Here is a 26,991-nt window from a genome sequence, read left to right as displayed (position 1 = left end):
GCAGCATCTCTGCCTGCCTGTGAGCGGGGCAGGGCTCTGGGCCCAGCAGGGATGGAGAGCATGGAATAAAGGGTGAATTCATTCCCAGCCACACAGGATGGCATTAGTGCTGGCCCTCTGCTCACAGAGATGTCCCCTGTGGTGGATGGGGCACCCGCAAAACACGACTCCCTTGTGCACAAACAAAACTCAAGCATTTTTCCAAGCAGGGCAGCTGGGGCAGTGCCACGACTGAAATTAGCAGCTCGTCCTGGCTGTGAAGCCTGACGGCTTGGATCCACCTCAGGAAGTCCGGCCCCTGCAGGGGCAGACAGGTCCCCCTGTGACAGCTGGGCTGTGATATTTCTTTCCCCTTCCACTCACATTCTCTGCCCTACTTAAACCAGGTTGTGAATCCAGCAATCCCCAGACTTGGAATGGAAACCCCAGAGCCAGTCACTCCAGGGTTTTTCAGACAACCCTGCACTTAAGAGGTCTTTCAGATCCAGAAATCATCATGTGGCAGTGCTGGCGGGAAACAGCACGACACCGCTCCTTCTTTGGCTTTGAATTTGTCACCCTGGGACTCTGGGAAAGCGCTTTAATGGGCTTGCAAATAGCAGCAAAGGCAAAGTCATTCCTGTGGGGAAACAAAGAGAAAAAGGACTGAACTGTGGATGGGTCTGTGGCCTCTGGCTCCACTATTCCCTGAGACTGGGGCCATATTCCTGGACATTTATCCTAAAGCAGCAAGGGATGAGACTTCCAGAAAGCCTCGTAACCCAGGGTTTTGAGTGCCTGTAGTAGAGCCCAAGACAAGGGCAGCACTGATCACAGGCACTGGCTGCAGAGAGCAGGATGACTCCTGTCCACCTGAAGTCCAGCCTGGAAAGTGAGGGAGGCTACCATATCACAGACTGAAGGCTACCACTGATAAGAGGTGTTGTTATCAAATAAATGGGGACAGAAATTGGTTTTTTGAAACACGCAAGGAAATGTTCTGCAAAACATTAATCCCCTGAGAGAAAGCTCAGTCTCTGGAGAAGGTCTTTCTTGCTAAAACATCACATAAAAGAGAAGTCTCTTGGGAAATGACTCCTGAGATAACCTCTCTCCTAAAATAAATGCCCCTGGGAGCAACAGTCTTGGCAAAACATTTTTTTGGGGAAAAAAAAAGTGTTCTAAAACCTGCTATTGATTCTGTATTTACCCTTGCTGCAGCAGCAGCACACAGAGCTCAGAGGTGAGCCATCATCTTCCAGTGCTCCTTCCTAATCAGAACTGAAAGGATACAACAGCGATCCTGCTGCTCCCTCATTTCCTCCTGGATCACTCAAACCAACCCGCTGTGAGCAGCAACTCTGCAAAACGTGTTCTGGAGTCGTATTCCGGCTTTGTGGAGCACAACAACGGGGACCATCCCACCTGCTGCTGTTTGTTTAGCCCTTGCATTGCTAAACTAACATCTGGGAACGCTGCTGAGCCTCTGTTCAAAGACCAGTGCACTTGGAGAAAGGACACGTGTGTCTTTCCCCCCGTGGAAGTCAGTGTGACACGAGCACAATTTGGCAAAGAACGAGAGGCCAAGAAGCAAGTGATGCCTGTTCACTGCCCAGACTGCTGTAATTAACTGCTCTCATGACACTGGCCACCATCCAGACACTTGGCCAAACACAGTGCAGACACTTTGGCCTGAGAATTGGCTCCCATGCCTGGAAAACCACATGCCAGCTCTGACTAAGCACCTGCAGTTTAATTTATCTTTCACATTTCCATCAGTGCAGCCCAGCAAAACCCAGAGCCACGCTGGGAGCCGGCAGAAAGTCCCTTATAAATAGCCATGAGTTGGGAAGGTCTGAAAACTCTCCAGGAAATACTCACAGAGGCAGAAGACAGCAACTGAGCACTGTTAATGATCTGCTGCAGGGAGCATTGGAGACCACCCCTTCTTGCTCCTGGCAATGCTACAAAGCCAGAAAAGATTCTTTGGATATCTTAAGGAGAGGAAGGCAGAAGCATTCTAAAGCCTAGTCTAGTATCTTGTTAAAACCTACCTGTCCGCTGTGGTTTAAAGCCATAGATCTGTATTTATTGCCCAAATTCTGCATATCTTGCAGTCCCCTTACACATGACCAAATATGTCCAAACAAGGTGACCCACAGAGAGAGGGTTGTATTCCAGGATGTTACATCACCTGCCTTTGCATAGACACTGTTTTCCTGGCAGCAGCCAAATGAGATATTCCTGAGACCCCACAGCTGCATGGACAAGAGGAGTTGATCCAGACCCATTCTGAGCTCAGACTGACTGCAAAGACAGTGTGGATGCAATTCCCAGGAGTCCTGTGGACTTCAGGCAGCACCCACAGTATGCAACAAGTTACCGTGTAAATAGCACCTCCCTAAAAATCCAGTATTGGGAACACGGCCATCCTCTGGGACTGTAAAAACTAAGAGAAATATGCAATGAGATCAAGAAAAAGAGTAATAATGGACTTCCACAACTACCTGAGTATGAGCATCTCTCCATCTTGGAAAACATGGACACCTGCTAAAGAAGCTGGAGTGGTCACAGACTGTCACAGCACACTGGCATACCAGGTCACCTCGGTGTGGGGCAGGATAGCACCACACACAACACTCAAAAGAGAACCCCATTTATTCACTCCACTGCTCTCTCACATCAGTCTCTGTCTTCCCTGCTGGCAGGCTGGCAGGCAGGCAGGCAGGAGGAAGCAGCTTTTCTGCATCAGACAGACCCATTTAGGACCTGGCTCATGAGGCAGCAGGCGAACAGCTCTGCTCTTGGCTGGCCCAGCACAGACCAGAATTATGGCAGCACACAGGGTCTCCTCAGGAACACTGCTTCAAACCCCCAAATTGGGTATTGTGGGTGAGAGCAGCAGGAGGAGCCAGCAGTGTGTGTTTTGCTGTCTGAATGACGGTTTACACCCCAGCGTGATATTTGCCTTTGCACAATAGGCCGAGTTTGTTGACTCATGTTCAGCTTGTGACCCAGCGTCAGCAGCAGCAGCTTCTGCTGGCACAACAGCTGGCATCTGCTGCTGACTGCAGGGCTGCTTCCTCCAAATACAGCATCTCACACTAATTGTATGCTTTTCCCAGGTTTTTCATGACCATTTCTCAATTTATCAAGGCCTGAAACCTCTCCCACTACATATTCTCAAATTTGCACTAGCTTGATCACAAATATAGGAAACATTTTCTATTCACCATCCCAGATTGAATTAAATGTTCCTGGGACCTGAAAATAACCATTTAATTTACCTTATAGCAGCCTTCCAGTACCTAAAAGGGGTTACAAGAAGGTTGGAGAGAGACTTTTCACACCAGCATGTGGTGACAGGACAATGGAGAAGGGCTTAAAGCTGAAGGAAGATAAATTTAGATCAGATATTAAGAAGAAATTCTTCCCAGTGAGGGTGGTGATGCCGTGGCACAGGCTGCCCCATCCGTGGAAGCATTCAATGCCAGGCTGGACGGGGCCCTAAGGAACCCGGTCTGGTGGAAGGTATCCTTGCCTGTGGCAGAGGGATTGGAATAAGATGATCTTTAAGGTGCCTTCCAGCCCAAACCATTCCATGATTCTATGATCATCCAACCATTTTGCACTCAGTTTCATCCTGAGTCTGGCATAGTATGACTGTGCCCAAAAAAGCTGGTATTTGTCACATAGTGTCTCTCCCCTAGTAATAAAAACTTTTTATCTTGTCAGAGAATGACATTACTCTGGTTTGAGTGACACTTCCCCAAACAACCACATGGTTTTACCTGTCCAGTACCTTCCAGATCTGTGCTTTTTTTTCAGGATTTTTTTCCTCCTGCAAATGAAAATTAAACTGATATGTAATTACCCAGGTCACCTTTCTTCCTTCTACAGACAGGTACTGAACGAGTTTTACAGCAGTCAGGTTCTTCACCTATCCACCCAAATTTATCAGAAATCACCACAAACTATTCTGAAATCACTTCACAGCTCTTTATTAAAATTCCTGCCACCCAGCCAGCTTGAGACCACCTGATTTCCCAAGAGCCCTCTTGAATGTAATTTTTGCCTTCTCCTAAGGAGAGACCTCACTATTTGTCATTATCACCAGCAATGCTACTCAGCACTTCTTTCTCTTGAACTTTCTAACAATGACAACTATGAAAAATAAACATTTTGGCCTTCTTGACATTTTTGATACGTCTTTCTGTCCCCATGATTATCCCACATGGACATTAACAGTGTGAGGAGAACCAAGGGAAATGCTGACCTCATTTGTTGTGATTACCAGGACCACTGAAAGGAAGGGTTGTCACAGTCAGAACACGTATTTCTTACGTTAATGGATCATGACGAAGCAAAATGCATTTTTCCTGCAGGTTTAGAGAATAAACTAAGCCCAGGGTTAAAAAGGGAGAAGTGTTGATATTCACTAAGCAGTGACACCTTAGGTCAGTGTCACCAAAAGCTCGTTCCCAACAGTCCAACACTCTATCTGTCATGAAATGTTATAAGGCAGATTTGTAACTCCAGCTCCAGGGAGGGAGAAAAACCCCAATACAAACCTCCAGCAATTTAAAAGCAAAGCCAAGTGAAATGCAAGAGCTGCCAAAGAGGTCATAGAAGTATTTAGCTCAATTAGAAACATCCCACTGTTTTTACAGCATCAGGTTGAAGTCCTGACTGTTGAGAGCAAGGTGAGTGAAGCAATTCGCCCTCCTGAGCACCGTCTTAGTAAATCATTTTATGATGGACACAGCCTCCAGCAGACTTCTCATCTCAAATTTTCCCTATCCTCCCGGTATACTTAATAAATAAATGAGCACTATACATCGACTTCCATGATAAATGACATTTTCTGATTATAAATTCGTTAAAATGTCTACAATTTTCTGTAACTGCATATTATATGATGCCTATTCTTCACTAGAGGATGCATAGTACCACTGAAATGATATATCTACACACAATGTGTACCTCCAGCTTTTAGTTCCCACTACTGTGAAAGGCTAAGGAATAAAGCAACAACCTATTTCATGATTTCAAAAGGAACAGTAACCCCCAGGAAAGCACACAAAAATCTTCTGTGTCACTGGCTATTTAAAGAACAGCTTCAGTATTTCCTACTGTTGCATAATAGATTCTGATTATTTTGACACTTTTCAGTATTTTTAAATCTCTTTAAGCAGGAGCCATGGGGAAGAAGCATGAATTAGCTGCACATTATTTTATTTCTGTCAGCTAATTTCTATATCCTCCAAGCCTCAGTTACTTACTCCTGTTCCTCACCAGAGCTGCAGCAGCTGTTTAGGAGGCCATGCAGTATTCTGGGTCCAAAATCTAGTCCTAGTTGAAATAATGAAGGGCTGCTCACTGGGCACCCCTCAGACACTTTGATCAGCATTGCCAAGGAAACAGCGAGGAGCAGAAAAAAGGGATGGAAATGACCTTGATGTGAAGAAAAAATGTCTGCAGGCTCACAACTTCAACAGAAGGTTTTTCAGGTAGCATTAACAAAATTATGAACTCGCAGAAATTGCCTTTCAGAAAGCATCCTTCCAGCTCAACATTGTCCTGACTACAAAGTACCTATCTGCACATTAATTCAGTCAGCACAGTTATTTAACTGGCGAGTCTACATTTAATATGTGTTTATATTCATTAATATTTATCTCGTCTTCCACAAATGAAATTAGTAACAGCATGCCAGAGATTTTCTCCACCTGGCTCCTGCAAATGCATTAAACCCAGCTATCTCCAGAGGCAACTGTGGGCAGAGCTTGGCCCTGTGTGTTTCTGGGGCAGCTGTGCTAAAATTATGCTCCTCCCATTAAAAGAATCCTTTTTTTGCTGGGTCTGGCTTTAGTTATACAGTATTAACAGTGAAAATAGGAGCTGAGAATTCATGGCTTCATACGCTTTCAGTTTAAATTCTATTTAGAGAATTCTTGGGATTTTTACAAGACATCTTTAACATCCAAATCAAGCTCTCACCTTCCATAATTGCTTTTTTAACCTTTTACTATGAATTTGACAGGGTACCTTTTATTTAAATTCCGGCATTCTTTGCTTGGAAAGAAGCATGGGAGGTTAGAGATGAGTGAGCTTCCTCTGTGAGCTTTAAAGTACTCAGAGAAGCACGGAATGGTTTGGGTTGGGAGGGTCCTTAAAGAACATCTCATTCCACCCCCCTGCTTTGGGCAGGACACCTTCCACTATTCCCAGGTTGCTCAAAGCCCTGTCCAACCTAGCTTTGAACACTTCCAAAGATGGGGCATTCACAGCTTCTCTGGGCACCCTGTGCCAGGGCCTCACCAGCCTCACAGGGAAGAAGGTACTGGAAAGCCACCATGAGGTCTGTTCCCTAGGCTCCCCAGGGAGCTGGGACACTCCCCCTGGGACAATACCCTGTGGCACCTTGAGCTACTCAGCCGGTCATCCACCCACATCTCCTCATGGTTCTCTGGTAGGTTTGTACAGAGTTACAAAAAAAGGGCAATTCCACAGTTACCAGGGGCTGTATCACCCTTGATAAAACTCCCAGCTCTGGGCAGTGTTTGGCTCTGGACACTGTTGTTTTGCCACTCATAGTGAAGTGATGCTGTGTGAAAGGATGGGAGTCACTCAGTCCCTCTCCTCAGAGCCCCAGTGCTGTAATTGCTGTCAAATTAGTTCTGTTCATGCTGCAGAAAAAATATATTGAAGGCTTTTCTTTCCCAGAACTGCCCTGGATGTCTTTTTCCTTTACATACAAATAAAAATAATGACACGGAAAATTGAATAGATGACAAACAAGGAGCCTGCATTTCAAGGGACACCATCAAGAAGCTGAGGGCTTCAACTACAATTCCCTTCAAATCGCTCAAGTAAACAAGTAAAATTCTCAGGACTGAGAGTGTTTTAAATCTATCACTCTCCAAGTAGAGGGTAATATTAAAAAATCCAAGAGTACACTGTGATTGCTGTTCCAGAGAAAACTTCCACCAAACAGGGCCCTTGTACCAACTGTTCTCAGAAATGTTTTTATACTGTTCACTTTGCTACTTGGGCAAGTAGAAAGTGTTGTCAAAATCTGCTTCTTGCTTTTTCAGGCACATTGGGATCTTTTTGAGCAGTTAATATTTTTAAAAATATAAAAATATGTAATTTAGTACTAGTTTTTGCACCAAAAAAGTACCTAGTCACTGAAACTGAAGGTTGGTAAATACTAACAGCAAGATGTGGGGGAAAAAAGGCACCAAAAGAACCAACAAGAGCATTCAGCTTTGGCCATCCAGCTGTCCATGGGTGTATGAAGACACTGCACAGAAGGCATGCAGGGATTTCCCCAGGAAAGTAGGTGAAATTGCCTAAAACTGTACAGCTTAAAATAGATGTGAATGAAAAAAAAGAGGGTATTAATTCATGAAGTGATAAGCAGAACAGAAAACACATAAGAAATTTCAGTATCATTCCTTCTATAAGCTACATGGGAAAGTGCCTTGCGGAATGATCAGGTGAGAGGTTTAAATTAAGCATGAGGAAGTAGATTTTAGAATAATACATAATTTAACAGAACTCAAGGCTATAGAAATACAGAAGGGAGTCTACAATAAAGAGGGGGAGGTACTTTTTGCAAGGGCATGTAGTGACAGGACAAGGGGATACAAGTTTAAAGTGACAGAGAGCAGGTTTAGATTGGGTATTAGAAATAAATGCTTTACTGTGACGGAGTGAGGCCTTGGCACAGAGTGCCCAGAGAAGCTGGGGCTGCCTCTGGTTCCCTGGAAGTGTCCAAGGGCAGGTTGGATGGGACTTGGAGCAACCTGGGATAGTGGAAGGTGTCCCTGCCCATGGCAGGGGGTGGAACTAGATAGTCTTTAAGACCCCTCCCAACCCAAACCATTCTTGGATACTATGATTCTATGAAATACAAATACAGTTAAAATATGACCAAATTAATGGGGGAACCATCCACAATGCTTTTCTGCAGCTCTGCAGTGAACACCAAGACTATCACAATATAACAAGCAAGCTGGCTCCTGATGGGTTATTAGAGGCAAATGTGACCAATCCATCTGAACGTATCTGTCATGGAACTCTGCTCACTGTAAAATTGTGGCTGGCACAGCTGGTGACTGCATGTAATCATCATTTTTTAATTACAGAAAACAATGCTTCCAAAAGAACACAACAAACTAGAGCAAGAAGCCTGGAATCAGAGCCCAAACATTTAGAGGTAAAGTCATGTAAAGGTGACATGGGGGATTCCCATCTGGCACCGTTTAGGTGGCTGTCTTGTCTCTGCCTGTTCTGATGCTATGAGCACAGGGGATCAAGAATGCACCAAGGATCCTCACCACACCAAGAGTGCTCCAAACACATCACTGTGCAAGCAAAGGTAAAAAATAACTGGGGAAAAATAGAAATCCATGCATTTGAGAGCATAAATTCTCTTTATCCTTCTGCTTTTACGAATATAGACTCATTTTCTGAGGCTGCCTGCATTCAGTGCAGCATCACTGCTCCATTCCTTGCAGTGGGAGAGGTGCTGGTAGAATCCAGAGCAGCAGAGTCATTCCTGAGATTGGGAATGTACAAAACCCCGCCTCCTGCTCACACTCAGGATAAAATAGTGGGTACAAATCCAGCTGCAAACAGCTGAAACCATTCTTTGAATATTTCAGCTGACTTGTAACAAGTGATAATATTTTCATATAGCAGTGGTCTGTTTTCAGCAGAACTGGGAATCAATCAGCAGTCTGAACCTCTGGGTATGTGCAGCACAGGATTACACAAAGCTGCTGTGTTATATTGCAGTTCGGTAAATCACATTGTCATTTAACTAATCTCGAGAGAGAAACCAGCACAATACAGGATTAAACTCCATCTTAAATTCTTGGACCACTTTCTGTCTTTGTGGCACTTTATACAACACCCTTACAGCTAAATTCACCCAAACCACCTTGGATGACTGAAATCAAAGGCTGCAATTTCTCCCCAGCTTGGCCCAACCTGAAAGGCTTGGAAATCTTTAAGAAAAAAAAAATTAAAAAATAAAAAAACAACTCACACTTTGACTGCTGAGAATCCCACCTGCATGCTACACTCCTGTTCTGGAGGGGGGAAATATATACTGAAACACACCAGAAATTTATCTCTGCTTCTACAAAGGGGTAGTATAAATTTACTAAAGGGTTGTTCTGGTCAAATCTACTGAAACATACACAGAGTAGGTTCTCCTACAGGTGAGGAATAAACTGTCCCCCCATTTTACCAGTGTTTTGTTCAGATCCAACAGTAGAAAATCAGTAAGAGGTGGGGTAAAAGGAGTACAGAGGCCTTACATCCAACCCTGGCTCCTGCAAGAGCACTTCTTGTACAATCCTATTGCCCACCCTGATGTTCACATCCCATCTATGCCAGTCATGAAGTTCTCTGGAGTGGAGAGGATCATGTAAGGGAACATTCAACCTCACATTCTTACCTGAAGAATAATTCTTAACAGAGGAGTCCAGGATTTGGAATCTTCTAGCACAGTTGACAGATCAGGATTTCTCCACAGGTTTGTCTGATACACGGAAAATAATGAAGAGCAGAGGCAACAAGGGGTCTGTGAAAGTTTGCAGTCTGCAGATTGTTTCCAGAAGGTGTTTTTGATGAACACTGTGCTGAAGTAATGGTTTCAACACCTCTTTCCAGGATCACAGGCCAGCAGCTTTTCTCCAGCAAGCAGGAGATACTGGTCTACAATATGACCAGCCCTGATTTCCAAGGATTTCTTTGTAATGACTGTCTACTCTTGCTCCTACCAAAACATGCAGCTAAGTGTGCCAACCAGATTGTGGTTTCAGGGATTTTCTGTAGATTTGGCTTCCATAAACCTAAGCAAAATCATACATAATGCTCTACAAAACTAAAAAAAAATTACTATTTTCTCTGTGGCAACATTCACACAACCCAGGCAAACTCACACTTGTCTTGGAAGCCACCTTCATTCACAAATCCAAGCACAAACAGCTTGCCTGGATTTGGGACACACCCTTTAACATTTAACCCTAATTGTGGCAGAACATCAGCAGCTCATACAAGGTGTTTGTTGCAATTTTGTTTCCCCTTGTAGCTGCATCACACACTTCTAGCTGCAGGGAGTCTCTAAACTAGCAGTGGGTAAACAACCAGCACACAAAGCTGCTTGCACAAGAGGGATGTGCATGGCTGGGAGACAGCTCACTCACATGTTTTAACAAGTGCTCTCAAAAAGAATGTTCCAGGCAGGGTTACATTTCTGCCTAAGCCTCCCAGGGCATCAGCTTCCCCTTAAACACTTGATAATCCTAATTTGGGACTCATCAGAGGTAAACAGCATTTGCCTTTGCAAGCAGGTACTAAGCAAGTGACACACTACTCCTGATTTCACAATTAAAAACCAAAATTAAGCACATTTTGTTTACAGTTACTATAAATAATAGCCTGGGGGGAGTGAAGAACTTTTGAGGGTAATTTACTTGCTATGTTCCATGAGCTCAAACAAGCCTATGACATCCCTGCTTTGGGAACACAGATGATCCTCAAGCAAACTCCATTCAAATCTTAATCACACTACAAGCAAAGAAACTAAATCAGAAAATCCAGCATCCTCTAAACCAGCAGTCTGAATCAGCACATAGCCTGAAGTGGCTGTATTTTGTATCACCACTGACAAGTAAGGAGAACAAAAACATCCAGTACAACTGCCCCAGGGGCAAAAACAACAACAAAAACTAAATAATTGTTTTAAAAATCACAGAATGTCCTCAGTTGGAAGGGACCCACGAGGATCATAAAGTTTACCATGGATTTGCTCAGGGATACATTTTCAGGTCAGATACTCTCTGAAAACTGATCCTCACTCCATTACTGATAGCTTCTACTCAGGGAAAAAAAAATGGTACACTACAGGTGAATTGATTTCAAGTAAGAATGAATAGCCCATACGAGGAAAAAATGAAGGAATTCAGCGTTTGGCTAAAATGAATGTGAATACAAATCCAGGCTTGTTCTCTTTTAAATAATATTTAACCAGCTCTGAGACTGAAAATAACAATCATGCCAGAAGCAAAGAAAGTATTTAAGTTTTCTTTTACACATGTAACTCCATCATCTTATAATCTGCAATGCAGCAGCAAGTCAGCCCTAGTGTCAATTTCTATGGGTGGTACTCAAAAAAACCCCAAAAAAATCACCCTTAAGGAGAAGAGCTGCTTGCCTTACTGATTCTTATCAGCAGAACAGTTCAGTATTTAAAAAACAACAACTGCGTACACCACCATGAAATGTTATCCCATGATGTGGAGACTGAAATAGTGGCTAACCCTTAGAGCAGACAAGGATCTGACAGAACCTGCAGGACAGGCTCTCTAGCAGAAGGCTGGAGGTCAGTATCAGTTCAGACAAGAACTGCAGTCTTCCTTCTGTCCTCAAGCACTTCCCCTGGTACATGTCTCCTGCTGCCCTTCCCATCTGGGACACAGGAGCTCTCCCTTTTCTTGCACCATCTTGTCTTCATCAACTAATCTCTTTTCCTCAGCTTCTTCACGTCTCCTCAGAACAGTCACCCCTGCCCTGTGGATGTTCTGGTATGGGATAGGGATGAACAAGCCTGGGAGGAACTTGCTGCTGCATCCCTCACCACTGCAGCAGCAGGTTTGCAGGACAGGCAAAGGTCACAGGAGACTGGGAACACAGCTATGCTGCCAGATTTCTTAGCATCTCCTGGAGGAGATCACAAAAAAAACCTGGCGGCTTGCTGTTGTAGAGAAAGCCCAAAGCTACATTCAGCCAAAACCACACTGCCAGGTAAACTTTATTTATAAACATACAAACTCCTGAATGACTGTGCTGAAAGCACGAGGGCAACAGGCCCCCAAAGAGAGATCAACACCTCTTTGAGGAGGATTATGAGGACAACTGTTGCAAACATCATCAATGCTTCTCTCCCTCTCCTTTGAAGGGAAAACAGCTGAATGTGAACTCCCCACGGCAAAGTTCTGCATGATCTGGTACCCTCCAACATGAGACAAGTTGCTGGCTGCACTGAAATTTGGCTGTGCAGTGCCCAGAGCTCCTGGTCCAGCACAGTTTTATTGTCATGGTCCTCAGGTGACATGATTTAATGATCATCAGGAATACAAACCGTCCTGCCAGGGAGCTGACTATCTCCTCCAGATAGGAGGAGGAATACTTTACAAAGGACATGTAAGAAGTGAGGATTGGAAAAAACCCATCTTTCCTCCAGTATGACACCCTAAAGCAAAGTTTCAATATCCTATGCTAAAACGACATTCTTTTGCTTTTTTACATCTCTTTCCCATTACCTCCCAAAGGTGAATTCCTACCAGGAAGACCCCTTATCTACTTCCCACTCCATCTTGAAACTGCCATAGTACCATAGTGTTGGACTGTCCCCCATCCTGCCACAACAGCTGATACTTTCTGAACTGAATCCTGGCCTTTAGAAGCTGTAACTACCTCTCGTTGATCAGATCAGCTTACATCACTGTCTTGAGGTCAGTTTTTCTTTGCCTCTTTTTCTTCAAGAGGCCAGGAAACCTGAATGTGATACGGCTCTAGTTCTTCTGGAGTGACATAGTCTGGAGCACTGCCCATCAGGTCTCGTCCCCTGAAGGATTTTGGAAAGGCTATGACATCCCGGATACTTGGAGCGTCAACGATGAGAGAGATCAGCCTGTCAAGTCCTACAAGCAGAAAACAAATTGGTGAAACACTTGAGTTATGGCTCTGTATTACCTCCCCTGAGTCAGAAAAATCAGAAAGATTGAGGAGGTAATATCACTGAGCTTGAAGAGAAAGAGTGAAGCAAGTAAGGGAGGAAAAAAACTAATCTCAGCTGGTAGCACAGAAACAGATTTGCCTCAAGAGCAGAAATGTCTACCAAAATAAAGCTTTTCAATATTGCAGGAAGTTCTGTAACCCACCAAGGGCTGCAGGATGCAGACAGCAAACACAGCATAACAAAATCTGGGCAGCTGAATGGCAGGACACTGGCACAGTTCTGCTTTACAGCTCAGAGCTTTGCATTAACCAGTTTGGAAGGATTACAACCACTAAGAATTCAAGAGGAACAAAAGTCTCTGGGTGACTGGATGGAGGAAAGTCAAACTGGAATATCACAGGTTAAAACATCATTGTTTTTTGCAGGCTTTTTTATTTTGGTGAGTGTAGGGAGGGTGTTGTCGGTTGGTTGGATTTTTTTCCCTCTTTCTTTAACCACAAACTTGCATGGTTCTAGGGAAAAACCCAAACCCTGGCATTACCTGAATTAGTAAGCAAAAGAGATGAGAAAGAAGGGAAGTGAGACTGCAGTAGAGGGAAAGGATGTGAAACACGAAATCCCATGCTGTCCCATGCCTCCAGGCAAGCAGCACAGGGCTCCTGCTCTGGCTGCATAAGAATGAGAACAAAATTGACCTAACCTTACTGAATATAGGGTGTGCAGATCAGCAGATAAGGAGCATCCTTAGAGCCACCAGTGTCCTTACATAAGACCTAAATCCCACTGTGACTCTGAGGAGAACACCCCAACTTTCTGCACTTGGTGACCAGACCTCTGTTTCTTTCCACAAACCTGCTGCAGAGCTGAAGCACTAAGGCTTTTCCTAACAACCATGAGCCTTGTTCCCGGGATTTAGTATGCACAAAAAAAACCCCTAAACACCTGCATCTGCAGAGCTACAGACCACTTACCTAAAGCAATTCCTCCATGAGGTGGAGCTCCAAATTCCAAAGCCTCAATCAGATGGGAAAGCACCTCTGAATCCTCCTGCAAAATTACATTTAGAGGTGTCACTGGACAAGCAATGCTCTTCCTATAAGCAACACAAGATGAAGGTATGTTAACGCCGTAAAATATTACCGTGTCCCGCAGATGTAGGGAGGAGGAGAGAAGATCCAGCAGGCAGGAATTGTGCAGCAAGATTGATCTATTTAATTATTTTACAAACTCTTTTATAGACTTTTTCTTCATAGTCTAATTGGACCAAGGATCAGCCACCCCTTGGTGGTGATTGGCTAAAATCCTAAAACATTCATTGTCAAAATATTTTTCTACTGTACTACAAACAATACTTTTCAAGGCTGCAGGTGTTTCATTGTTTATAGAACTCTGCTACTATCTTCTGTGAGAGAGAAAAGTCTCTCACGGACATAGAAAATAGCAAGAAAATTCTTGCTGGCAGCATTTTTGTATCCACAAAGGTACAATGAAAGCATCCATTGGTCAGGGCTAGGAGTTATGTCTCTATCTGAGAAGCACAGGAGTGTTTCTTTCAGAATATGCAATTAATATTTAAATTAATTAGTGCTTTTAAATCTCCAAGAGAGCGTTAGAGGCATCTGTAGGTGTTACCTTCAGCACTTTCTCCAGCACAAAACGCTGTTGTTCTGCACTGTGAATTCTGATGGAGCCACCTCCAACCTCATTGCCGTTCAGCACAAGGTCGTAGTGCTGGCTACGGACCTGCAGAGACAGGAACAGGCACCTTGGTGAGACTGGAGCTCAGCTGCACGTAAAAACAACCTGCACAAAGATGGCAAAGACACTGGGAATGAAGCCATGAAACTCTATAAAACTGTTCCCTCAGGGGTACATTGCAATTCAGGTACCAGTCCTGCTAGAGGCATGGACTGCCTCTGACTGATGTGGGAGGAGTACAAATCCTTTTGAAAAGTTCATCAAACCTGAAGCAAATGGGATGGGTCAGAATGTAAGACTTCTGTTTCCTATAAGCTCCTTTTGTTGGGGCACACGTGAATACTTGCTATTTGCAGCAATCAGGAAGCTATCTCTTCCAGACACGTACAAGATCATAGAATCACACAATGGTTTGGGTTGGGAGGGACCTTAAAGATCCTCTAGTTCCAACTCTCTGCCACGGGCAGAGACACCTTCCACTAGACGTGGTTGCTCCAAGCTCCATCAGCCTGGCCTTGAACACTGCCAGGGATGGGGCAGCCACAGATGCTCTGGGCAACCTGTCCCAGTGCCTCACAGGGAAGATTTTTGTTCCTAATACCAATCTAAGTGTACCCTCTTTCAGTTTAAAACCATTTCCTCTTGTCCTATCACTGCTTGCCCCTGCAAGACATCCCTCTCCAGCTCTCTTGTAGCCTCTTTAGGCACTGGAAGGGCCTCTAATGCTGCTCCTGAGCCTACTCTTCTCCAGGCTGAACAACCTCAGCTCCTTCAGCCTTTCATCATAGCAGAAGTGCTCCAACCCTTTGATCATCTTAGCAGCCTCCTCTGGACCCATTCCAACAGATCTATGTCTTCCTCATGCAGTCAGTCAGTCCCATGAAACATCATCTCTTTTTACACTGAACTCAGCTGCTGCTTGCCTGGTTTTCCATGTGAGCAGCTGTAAAAGAGCCAGCATGGCAGGCATGAAGTTGGTTACCTTTGTGGGATCAGAATACAGGAGGCTGGCATCTGAAGGATGAGGGGCAGTGAAGGGGTGATGAGCAGATTCCAGTTCAGTGGGATTCTTGGCCTTGGGGAGGAAAAGGGGGAAATCCACCACCCAGAGGAAGTGAAAGGCTGTGGGATCACGGAGTGCCAGCCCAGCTGCCTCCAGGAGGTTGGCACTAAACAACCGTAGGGCTCCTAACGCAGAACACTACAACAAAGAAGGGAGAGATGAGACAAGGTGAATTTACCATCAGGGAAGTCACTCAAACACCAACCAGTAAAAGCGTTCCATAAAGAAGTACCGCAAACAGCAGCAGCTGTAATGAATTGTTGCCTTGAACACTTTTGCCTCATATCCTGAAATATATCACCTTCCTGCTGAGGCAGAAGCAGTGCCAGGGTTTGACAGAGACCAAGTAAGGAGCTTGAAAGTCCATTGTTCTCCAGCTATTTCATCTTCAGGACTATCTTAGAATAATCTCCAGCTCCACATGTGTGGATTAACTGGGGGAGGCCATGTAAGATCCACACTTTGCAGACAGAGAAATGAAGGCATAGAAGAGAATACAACAAAATTTTGGCTATCAAGCAAAGCATGACACCTTATAATAAAACAGTGCCTGGAAGGCAACATCTGCTGGCAAGAATAAAGAGGAGGGTAGGGAGAGAATCTCCTACCACTGCTGCGACTAAGTCATCCACTTATGGGAGATACAATTACCTAGTTGACCTCATTTTCCAATCTGTTTGATGCTTTAAAAATGAAGTTAAGAGAAAAGAAGGCACTGATTTGTTGCAGGGTTTTTTATATTTCAGCCTTCATTTCAGTTACAATCTGCCCAGAATTTGACTGAGGGCGATAAAAGTAATAGGTACATTTCATGCTTTATTTGCTGTTGCTATAGCTGCTGTTCCAGAGAAACAGAAAATTAGATGATGACCTATTTTAGTAAGAATCAGACTAAGGTCAGATAACATCAAAACCATCATCAGCAACATTCAACTCACACAGCCACCTAAGAAATGCCTCCTACCACTTGCTTGTGTTCTCCAGCTGCCAGCAGCACCACATCATCCTCCTGCATGTTCAGTGCTCGGATAAGCTCTGACTGCTCCTTCTCACCAAGGAACTTGGTAAGCAGAGACTTCAATCTTCCATCAGGTCTGCAGATAATTTGCATGATTTCCTAGAGAAAGGTACGGGTATGTTCAGTGCGGTACTGCCCTTTCTTGCCTTGAAGCATTATATGCTCAGGCACTGACTTGCAGCTAATAAAAACTGCTCTTCTACCTTCCTCTGCCTTTATCATACTTTGTTACTCACCCTTTCCTATGCCTCAGGAAAGTTTCTGTCTCACCTGGTTAAACTGGGATTTTGCAGACTCCTTTAATGACTCCAAGTCTTTATTTGTAAGATACTTCTGGGAAAAGAGCAAGAGAAGAGATGGCAAAGATCAGCCTGGAAAACTTGACTAGGTATCAAATCTACTGACTAAGCTGTTTCCAAACTTCTCAAATTCTTTTGTTTCTAGTTCAAGTTCTTATGAGGGCTGTGGAACAGGACAGGGTCCTCAGCACTGGGCTGTAACTGGGTGCCTGCTCTGACTGCTCCTTTCAGGAAGAGACCCCTCTAGGTCTACATTTCTTTTCCCAGCTCACAGACAAATGTATCTGGTCAGCAGGGTCAACCTTGCAGAAACAAGGTTACACCACCACACTGTCGATGGGGAAGTCAGAGCTCAATCTGGAGGAAGAGCAGAGAAAAATCAACCAGGCTGACTCTTGCATGCAAAGCCATGCAGCAAATGAGGACCTGCATCAAGATCTTGATTTTTTTCATCTACTCCAGTGTTTAGGGTGGGTCTAGATGCCACTTTTGTGTTGCTCAAACACACACCTCAGTGCCCTCTCGTGGGAAGCCCCTAACTTGCACTTTGTGCCAAAATGAAAGGAATCCCAAGAGAAACCATGGCCACAAATTCCTGTTCCCCAAATAAAACTCAATATTTAGAGGATTTGTTTTTTCCATACTGTCCAAGCTACAAAGACGCCTACAGCCAGAATTAAATCTGTTTCCTTGCCAAAATGAACGGCTGTGTCAAAGATCTTCCACATCTATTGTCAGCCTTGGATTTGGTCCATGACACTCTCATTACAAGACATGAATTGTACCCAAAAATGCACCTAAAGCAAACAGGAGAAGGGCATGGAAGCACCTGACCCTTCTCTGCCTATTCCAGAGCTGTGCCATACCCAGTCTCCTGTCACCAGGCACAATTTATTACTGAAATGCACATCAAAAAGGTGACAAAAAGCAAGGTGAAACCCCGAGAGGGTTCCCTATCCTCATGGGATCTTGCAGCTCCATTCTTTTCCTTCTCTTCCTAAGGATAAAATACTCTTCCTGTTGTCTTATCCTTCTAACACTACTCAGCCCAACCTGACATGGATTACAACCAATCCCAAGTTCCCTTGAGAACACCAGTAATAGCAAGGAACCTGTCCACACCAACAATGGAATTCAAATTGGCATTTTATTTATTCCACATAAACAGGATGTAAGAGCATCACTTACCACTCCCTGAGGGATACAAATGGCTTTGATGGAGCCATGTGGGTAACTGAGAGCATTCTGCACAAAGTGAATGTCTGATCCTCGTAAAACATCACCGATATCCATGATCTGAGAAAGGTAAAAGCACAGGAAAAAGCACTGGTGGTAGGCATACAAAGCAAAAATCCTGCACTTGTGTCTTAACACCTTCAACACTATTCCCTTTTAGGAGCTTTTGCTCCTTAAACAGTCAAGATGCATTGCTCCCTAATACTACATTATCTTCAAAATAAAATTTTATTAGAACATACATTTTTCACAGTCAACTGATCAAATCCTCTCTTCTTCAACAGACTGCACAAAGCAGCAATGATGGGACAGACACCTTGGGTAAATTACAGCACTCAGAACTCAAGCCAACCATGTATCCATGATCCAAAGGTTATTAAAACACTGACTGAAAGGAAAAGCTGAAAGCAAGTTTCCAATGGGCAAACCCTCACCTTCATCCCAAAGCGAGTGTCTGGTTTATCAGTCCCATACTCAGCCAGTGCCTCCTCGTATGTCATGGAAGGGAAAGGAGTCATAATCAAGGCTCTTTCCTCAGGCCAGGAATGTTGCAGGAGGCCCTCTATCAGCCTCTGGATCCCAGCCCGATCTACAAATGACATCTCTATATCTATCTTAAAACAGAGAACAAGGGAGGGAATTCCACATTAGCTACAGGTTTTGCTTTCACACTGCTACTTGTGAGTACAAAGCCAGCAAAACGAGAAACAATGCACGAAATGACATCACAGCATGACTTCATCAGGCTGGGAATGTGCTTTTTGGAAAATCAGTGCCTAGTTCAGAATGGATAGAGAATTAACACATTTTCAGCCTGTTTGGAGTCCTCTGTCATCAACAGTTCTGGCAGTACATCAGGGTAACTCAGAGCTGTTGCCTGATGACTCAGGCAACAGCCTCCTCAGAGAGTGAATGAGGTAGTGAGGACAGGGACACCAGGCTAACTCATGGGATGCCTGACCAGGCTAACTCATGGGATGCCTGACCTAGCAGGACAGGAGATTGTATCATCAAATGCAACATCAAATTGTATCAACTGCTGCAGCGCAATTCCTACATCTGCACCTGGGATGCTGCACAGCCAAGGACAGGAACCGCTCAGTCAATCCCACACCAATTTCCAAGGCCTGTGTCTATGAAACACACACCAAACAACTCTGTACCACCAAGCAGCACCAGACTAGCACAGACTAAGCCTCCAGAAGGGAAAACAGCTACAAGCCACTTGGGTTGAGAAGCAGGGAGAAAGGCAGCATGGGCTGGTTACCTGGGTGAATTCCGGCTGCCTGTCAGGCCGTGAACCCTCATCCCGGTAGCAGCGAGCGACCTGGAAGTACCTGCAGTAACACTTTGATTTAGATAACAATTTAAAGTACCCTGAACTGAACTGTGGCTATAGAACAGATCATACAAAGATAAGGAAAAAAAATACCAGAGAGTTTCCCACATTTCCTCCATTCCCACAGCAGATGATCTTTGTTCCCATCCCTTCAAAAGAATGGAATTTTGAGTGGAAGCAACTCTATCAGCAGCTGTATCCATCTCCAGCCATATCTTCCAGAGGCACATGGAGACTGCCAGGTGAGCTGTCCCCCAAGGGCAGCACACTCAATTCTTTTCCCCACCTTCTACTCCACTCCAGGACTCTACTAACAGCCAGGCAAAATTCTCACACAAGACCTGGCCTGCAGTTCACTGTGTGAATAATTGCCTGTCTCTCTGTCCATCCATTTGGTTTGGAGAAGCAAGCCCAGTTAAAAGCTTTGCACTTGGGCACCCTGACATGCTTTTCCTTGTCTCAGTCATGCTCAGCCTGCGCAGCCTCACCTCAACTACTTTTGTAGGCTGGAGAAGCTTTTATCACACATTAGATTTTCTGTCCTTCAGGCAGATCAGGTTTGCATTTAAAACAGCAGTGAAGATTTTAGCTTTCCAAAAGCATATACTTCATCTGACCATAAGGATTTATTTAAGGATCCCTCTTCAAAACACAAACCCTTAGCAGTAAGTTTTTGGGGGAATTATCTAAAATTTCACAGATAATGCAATCAAACCCCAGAGAGGACATGCAGAGAACAGGAATCCAAGAAACTCTTACCTGTCCAGGCCTCCAACCATGAGGAGCTGCTTGAACTGCTGAGGACTCTGTGGCAGGGAGTAGAATTTGCCTGCTTCCCTCGAGGGCACAAGGAATTCTTTGGCTCCCTGGCATCAGAAAGAAAATTTACAGAGTTCAGCAAGTAAGTGGCCCCAATTCCTGACAGAACACACATTGGAAGTGCAAGAGGAAAGGACGTATTTTCCCCATTATGAAATCCCACTTGCGAGGAAATGGCTGTTTGTACACTACACTTAAAATTCGTTAACCAACTTGGTCCAAAATATCCCAAAGGAGATATTTTCTGAGAGACTACTGCATAATACACCACCCAAGACATGGGTTTAAATGCAAGAACTCCAGGATAGCTGCATCAACAACTCCTCAGCTACAGCTCTCTGCTCTGACTATTTTTGAAGTGAAAGAAAGGAATATAAGATCAGAAATTAAATTTACTCGAGTAGGACCCCTACAGTAACCTACTGGTTAAGACATAAATGCTGGAAACACAGTGCTTCAAAGTTTCTTGTGTTTATAATCCCAGGATAGACTTACATTCAACATGTGCTCTACAAGGCAGAAGCTATTTTGTTTGAAGGTTCAAAATTAAGACACAAGTTATCACCTCTCCCCTTTCTCTCCCTCTACTTCTAAAAGGATCCAAGGATCATATCAGAAGTTCCACAAGCTGTTATTTACCAAGGGAAAAGCAAGGAAAGCTGAGTGGCAACTGACAATGATTCAGCCCTGACTGTGCAGCTGCAGGAGGCCAAAAAGCATCACATACATACCCCTGGGGTTCTTTTAAACAGAGTTGGAGTTTCTACATCCACGAACCCTGGAGAACAAACACAGAACATGCTGAGAGGAGGGAGAACTAATATGAGTAGGCTACAGTAGGGTTAGTCAGCAAAACAGGTCACCTAACACATCATGGAGCCTCTCCAAAACCTACACACTTTACTACTTATAACAATTGTTCCTGTAATGACAGATCTAAAGGCTCTGAGTTACCCTGATGTCCTGCCAGAACTGTTGATGACAGAGGACTCCAAACAGGCTGAAAATGTGTTAATTCTCTATCCATTCTGAACTAGGCACTGATTTTCCAAAAAGCACTTCCTGATTTTAAGAGAAGCAAAAGCTCTAAAAGAAATCCATCTCTCTGACATGCCTCAACTGGGTGACCAAAAGAGGGAAACTACCTGCAAAGAGTCTTTTTTCATCGGAATGAGCTAATTTGAAACAACTAGCTTGCAGCATGCCAAGAAAATTCAACATACTTTGCTCTTCAGGCCTGACAACATCCCACTAAAGACCCCACCACAAGCAGACATGTCCTTATTAAGTGGGACCAGTTTGGAGTAGCAAGTTGGTTAGGAATCTCTCCCAGCCCTAGGAAATAGCAGCAGGGAGAGCTGAAATGTTGTTTGCTGCACACTGTCCTCAAAGCAGTTCCCTCACCATGGAGATTGCAGAGATACTCCCGCATCCTCATCACCATCTGAGACCTCAGCCGCAGGTTGGACTGCAGCCGGAAGCTGCGCAAGTCCAGGTACCGATACTGCATCCGTAGGGCCTCTGATTTCTGAGGAGGAGAGAGAATTAGGATTAAGAGACAAAATTCAAATTGCATGTCCAGTGAGGGTGCTCCTAAAGCCACAGAAAAAAAGGGAGAAGCTAAAAAGGGATGGTACTCGGTTGTCACAATGTGCCCATTACCCACAACCCACACAAATATAGCAATCACTTTAAACAAAAAACTAAACTGACCAAAAAAGTTGTGGCTGCCCCATCCCTGGAAGTGTTCAAGGCCAGGTTAGATGGAGCTCTGAGCAACCTGGTCCAGTGGGTGGAATCCCTACCCATAGCAGGGGGTTTGGAACAAGATCATCTTTAAGGCTCTTTCCAACCCAAACCATTCTGTGATTCCATGAGTCAAATAAAACAGCCTTGTTTCACACTCAAAAAACTCAGCATAGTCCCATTTCTTTCACTCTTCCCTTCACCATCAGTTCTTCCAGTGGTATTGAAACTGGGAGCATTCAAGCCTTGTTTTCTGCTTAGTTCTAATTGGAAATACATCCTCACAGCAAACAAACAGCACCCTTATTTTAAATACTATCATTCCCCCAAGTGAAGTGGGGAGAACCAGACTCAGTTCTCAGATGCTCTGCCATCACCCTTGCCAAATTCCAAATTTAATGAAAAGCCACCACTTTGATAAGAAAAAGAAAAGAAAAACACAGACACCTTGATAAAATCCTTGATTTCAAAAGGCAGCTTCTTGCAGGAGTTTAGGATCTCTGCAGTCTCTGCCTTCACTTCAATATCCCCTGTTGGCATTTTCTAGAACAAAAAGGCAAGAAAAGAATTAAACTCAAAACAGCTGGACAAAGGTATTTCAAAGATGGTGAAAGGGAAAAAAAGAAACAATGTGATTACCATCCCTGCCTTCTAACACACTATATAAGTCAGAGAGCTTCTCCCAAGGACAGATTTTTCCTAGATTTCCCTTCTCAGAAAAACACATGTCACCTCAGCAAAGATGGCAGGTTCTTTTCCAGTAGCACACTGGTCTCTAAACACATTACCCTCTGTAAAACCACACAGCGTAGGTTTCAGTGAGCATTATCAGCAGCACCCCTTAATACGACTCAAAAAAAGGCAAATTATGAGGAACTTCTCAGAACTTCCAGTTCTAAACACCAGTTCTCAGAACTGGTCTTCTTTTGATTCTATCCCACGGGTGGGCAGACAGCTCCCCTCACATAGCACTGAGGCACAGCAAAGTTCACTTGACCCTGCAGGACTCTTGCTATTTACCAGGGAAAAGGACATACAACTTTCCAACAAAACGATAAACCAATAAAAGAAATAAAGGCATTGATTGAAGCCTGGATTTTAAGTGGACATCTACAAGTGGTCAGAGCAAAAATGAGTTATGATCATAAATACAAGTCTTCTGTTTAGACCTGCCAGATACATGTACAATCCTGAAAGATCAATCTACAGCTGATTACAATGACAGCTGAGGAATGCAGAACATTAAAGAATTATTCAACCTCTGTTTCCTATACAAGGAGACCAGCAAAATCTATTTGTATAACAAAGAGGTCATCACATGCTGTGGAACTTGAAAAGACAATATTTATTTTCAAGCAAAAGAAATTCCCACCCACACTTCAAAAGCCTGGAAAAGGCAGCATTATCCTTGCAAAGGGCTGGGATCCAGTTTAATTTGTGGGTGCCTGTAATGTGCTTTGAGGTTCTGCTAAGTTATATGACATAGCAGTCACCCCACACTATCTGAGGATGGGCTGTCACATAACCAGAACCCGTGGCAACGCTCTGACACAAACCCCACCATAATCCCACCATCCAGCGCTGTTTCCTCCAAAGAATAAAAGCCCAGAGAGCTCCCTCATCCTCACCGGATTCTCCTGCCCCAGGGGCCGAGAGGACACTATCCCAGTCACTCGCACCACAGACTCCACTGGGGCGTTGGACAGGAGCTCCTTCACGTGGGAATGTGCCTGTAGGGAGATGACAGAGTCTCACAGAAATTCAAAGACAGGACAAATGCACTGTGGCCAAGCACCTCAATTCAAAATCACTCTGAAGCCAGAGGAAACAACACTGATGTTTCGGTTGCACTGTCAGGTCAGGGCTCTCATGACACTTCAATCTACTTGAGAGTCAGAGCACTCTGTTTGACGAAGTCCTTCCTTCTCTCTGTGTCTGCTGGAGCCAAGCTACCAAAGGAAAAATAAAAACACGGACTCATATTTTACCTCATCCTGAGGAATGATGATCTGGGTCAGTCCCTGGAAATCCCTCAAAACCAGAAATAGGCCTTGTCTGATCCATGAAAAACACAAAAGGAGAAACATTTTTTTCACAAATTTAGTAGTTTCTACTTTTTAAAGCATATGGCACCTGACTACTTTCAGTACCCTGCAATTCATCTCAAAGCATTCCAAGTACTGAATGTACAGACACTTTTCCCACACCTGAACCTAACCTGAGGAATTTGTTTCACATTGTGACCAGCCTCAGACAATGTGCAAATAACCAGGAGAGGCAGGATTTTAACTTGAATTTTAATGCACACAGAGCAGGGACACATGAATTTTCCTGCTGGGAAGCATCACTCAGCTAAAAACAATTAAATGAGCAGTAAAGCTAAAGCTCATGTGGAATAAAAACAACAAAAAACCCATCCAATCATAAGTCAAGAAGGAGAACACTTGTCCCATAAAAAATTCTGCATGAACAATCCACACTGCCAGACTCAGAACCATAAATCTTGATCTCTTTAGCTGCAGTAGAGACAGCTGCCTTTGTACTTTATCCATCAAGAAACTGTCCAATGGGACATGTTCTGGTGTCCTTAAAAACAAGATCACAATGATCACATTGCAATAATCCTAACTCTTTTTCCTGGATCCCCATCCACAATTGCTCAAAGATGAGATGCTCAGGACCTCTTAAAATCAAAAAACCTGTGCAGACCATCACTGGAGAGCAATGCTGGATGAAAAACAGCTTACACTGGATCTGGCAATAATCATGTCCATTTTCATCATGGTTTGTACTTACCTTTGATATTGAACCCATCCATAAAGGGTCACCTTCTGTCCCACATGAGCAGAACGCAGCTCTCCACACGTGTTGGTCCGAGTGACAAAACTGTTGAAGTCTTAAATAAAAAATAAAAAATAAATCTCTCATGGCTTTTGCAGGTGAGATAAAATAATTGAGCTTCCCCTCCCAATACAATTTATACATAGACAGAGAAATTACTTCATATATAGAGCTGCACTAAGACACTATGCCATAAACATGAAATGAAGGTAGTCTGAATGTATTTTAAATAGTGATTATTTATGTTTCTCAGTCAAACTTTCATAAAGATACTTGAACACAGCCTTGTTGCAAGCTGTTGCTCTGCAAATTTCAGGAGCAAGAGAAGGAAAAGTCACAGAACAATCCTGAGGGATGCTGACAATTTCACATTTAAATCTAGAATCATAAAATAGTTTGGGTTTGAAGGACCTTAAATCTCATCTCATTCCACTCCCCTGCCATGGGCTGGGACACCTTTCACTAGACCAGGTTGTTCAGAGCCCCATCCAGCCTGGCCTTGAACACTTCCAGGGATGCGGCAGCCACAGCTTCTCTGGGCAGCTGTGCCAGGGCTTCACCACCCTCACAGGGAAGAATTTCTTCCCAATATCTAATCTAAACCTGCCCTCCTTCAGTTCGAAGCCATTCCCCCTTGTCCTGTCACTGCAGTTCCTGGTGGAGACACAGCAGAACAGGGCTTAACAAACCAAGACTGAAACACACACGGAGCAGACACCCACCATGCAGGTGTAAATGAAACACTTTCTCCCTGAAACAACTGGAAAAAGGCCTGAAGCACAATTACAGAAAGCTTTGCCCGTGTGCCTGTAATCATGGCTGAAGTTATAGAACTAAGCACACCATTTACAGAATGTGCAAGAGGTTCAGCTTGTAAGGAGAAGCCTGAAGGATGCCATTACCTGGACATACATAAATAATTCTATGAGCCAATCTCACTACCTTCATCACAGCCTTTAGAATTAAAAGACATTTAGAGAAGAAACTTAATAAAGTGATACAGGGGAAAAAAATCTTGCCGCGAATGCGATATTAATCGACTGTGCGGACTACCCTGACCTCCATCCCGGGAGAAAAGAAACCCAAATCCCGAGGGGATGAGACCAGCGCTCCCTCCTCACCTGGAGCCGCGGGTGTGGCGGCAGAGGCCACCCGGTGCAGCGCCCGCGCCAGCAACCGAGGGAGCGCCATCCCGCAGCCGCCCCTCAGCCAGAAAAACGGGAGGGGCGCCACAGACCTGCGTGAAGTGAAAAATAAGGGCTCTGGAGGGGAAAAGAGGAAATCAACTCTGCCGCCACCACCACCTCCTTCGCCCCCTCCTGCCCGCCTCAAAGATGGCGGCGGGGGCGCGCCCCTCCCGCGGGGGCCGACGGGAAGGAAGTTCGAACGGCGCTGGCGGGCGATGGCGGCCATGGCGGAGGAGCCGACAGAAGATGGTGCGGCACGGACTCTGCCCAGCCTCAGGCGGCTCTCCCGGGTTCTGCCCTTCGGACGGATCCACAGCCGCCTCGGGATCAGCCCCAGCGGCCGCCTCATCGTGCCGGCGTCGTGCTCGCAGGTACGGCGTGGCTGGGTAGACGGGGCGGAGGCGCCTCTCTGTCCCCTCAGCGGCGCTGTCCCGCTCTCCACGCACGGGAAAAGCGGGCTTTAACTCTTTTCTTTTCTCTTTTCTTTTCTCTTTTCTTTTCTTCTTTCTTTTCCTTCCCTAGGAAAACGTCGATCCGCCAGAAACAGCGTTTCTGCTGCACAAAGCCTGGACGCTGTACAGCGTGACCCCCCTGTACCGCTTCCGCCGCGCCCGCCTCAGGGACTACGCGCGGCTGCTCAGCGCCTTCATCGCCGCCGAGAAGCAGAAGGGGCTGGCGGTGGAGGTGGGCGTCGAGCTGGACATCAAGGTGGCCGTGTCCAGCCTTGCCGACCTCAGGGGCAGCGAGCAGGACCAGCCTGCCGTCCTCGTGCAGGTGAGGGGGCTGCCCAGCAGGTTTGGTCGAGACTGGCGTTTTATGGGTTGGTTTTGCTGTGATAAAACGCTCTGTCTTGAAAGAAAACCCCAAAATTAAACCTAGCTGTATGGAATAATTACTGTAGCATCCACTGTGATTTAATGAAACTGAATCCTCTCTATTTTTAACTAGAACATTTTATAGTCTTAAGCTGTGCCAGGGGAGGTTTAGGTTGGACATTAGGAAGAAT

The 26,991-nt window shown here is 44.7% G+C and overlaps 1 protein-coding gene across 10 annotated transcripts in view; it reads right to left on the bottom strand.

The window, feature by feature from the left end:
* DARS2 (aspartyl-tRNA synthetase 2, mitochondrial) overlaps window positions 1-26,360 on the bottom strand; it is a 28,119-nt gene extending 1,759 nt beyond the window's left edge. Inside the window, exons 1-19 of one of the 10 annotated variants that reach the window (XR_005602499.1) lie at window positions 25,920-26,359; window positions 24,754-24,853; window positions 23,946-24,012; window positions 23,586-23,687; window positions 22,405-22,500; window positions 21,616-21,739; window positions 20,943-20,989; window positions 20,152-20,258; window positions 19,321-19,390; window positions 18,488-18,667; window positions 18,006-18,113; window positions 16,789-16,851; window positions 16,465-16,617; window positions 15,420-15,638; window positions 14,372-14,482; window positions 13,711-13,786; window positions 12,499-12,701; window positions 9,452-9,535; window positions 364-3,820 (exon numbers count right to left, since the gene is read on the bottom strand). Coding sequence is in view for 6 of the 10 variants with exons in the window: in XM_039556084.1 (XP_039412018.1) it covers window positions 12,514-12,701; window positions 13,711-13,786; window positions 14,372-14,482; window positions 15,420-15,638; window positions 16,465-16,617; window positions 16,789-16,851; window positions 18,006-18,113; window positions 18,488-18,667; window positions 19,321-19,390; window positions 20,152-20,258; window positions 20,943-20,989; window positions 21,616-21,739; window positions 22,405-22,500; window positions 23,586-23,687; window positions 23,946-24,012; window positions 24,754-24,853; window positions 25,920-26,334 (2,226 nt within the window). In the remaining 4 variants the exon portion in view is untranslated. Of the gene's footprint in view, window positions 1-363; window positions 3,821-9,450; window positions 9,536-9,576; window positions 9,849-11,779; window positions 12,702-13,710; window positions 13,787-14,371; window positions 14,483-15,419; window positions 15,639-16,464; window positions 16,618-16,788; window positions 16,852-18,005; window positions 18,114-18,487; window positions 18,668-19,320; window positions 19,391-20,151; window positions 20,259-20,942; window positions 20,990-21,615; window positions 21,740-22,404; window positions 22,501-23,585; window positions 23,688-23,945; window positions 24,013-24,753; window positions 24,854-25,919 lie in introns of those variants that run through there. The other 9 variants (XR_005602498.1, XR_005602500.1, XR_005602501.1 and 6 more) reach the window with 9 other exon arrangements.
* Window positions 26,361-26,991: the final 631 nt, after the last annotated feature.

This window comes from Corvus cornix, chromosome 8, assembly GCF_000738735.6.
Source record: "Corvus cornix cornix isolate S_Up_H32 chromosome 8, ASM73873v5, whole genome shotgun sequence".
Lineage (NCBI taxonomy): Eukaryota > Metazoa > Chordata > Aves > Passeriformes > Corvidae > Corvus > Corvus cornix.
This window is presented reverse-complemented; position numbering and strand designations above follow the sequence as displayed.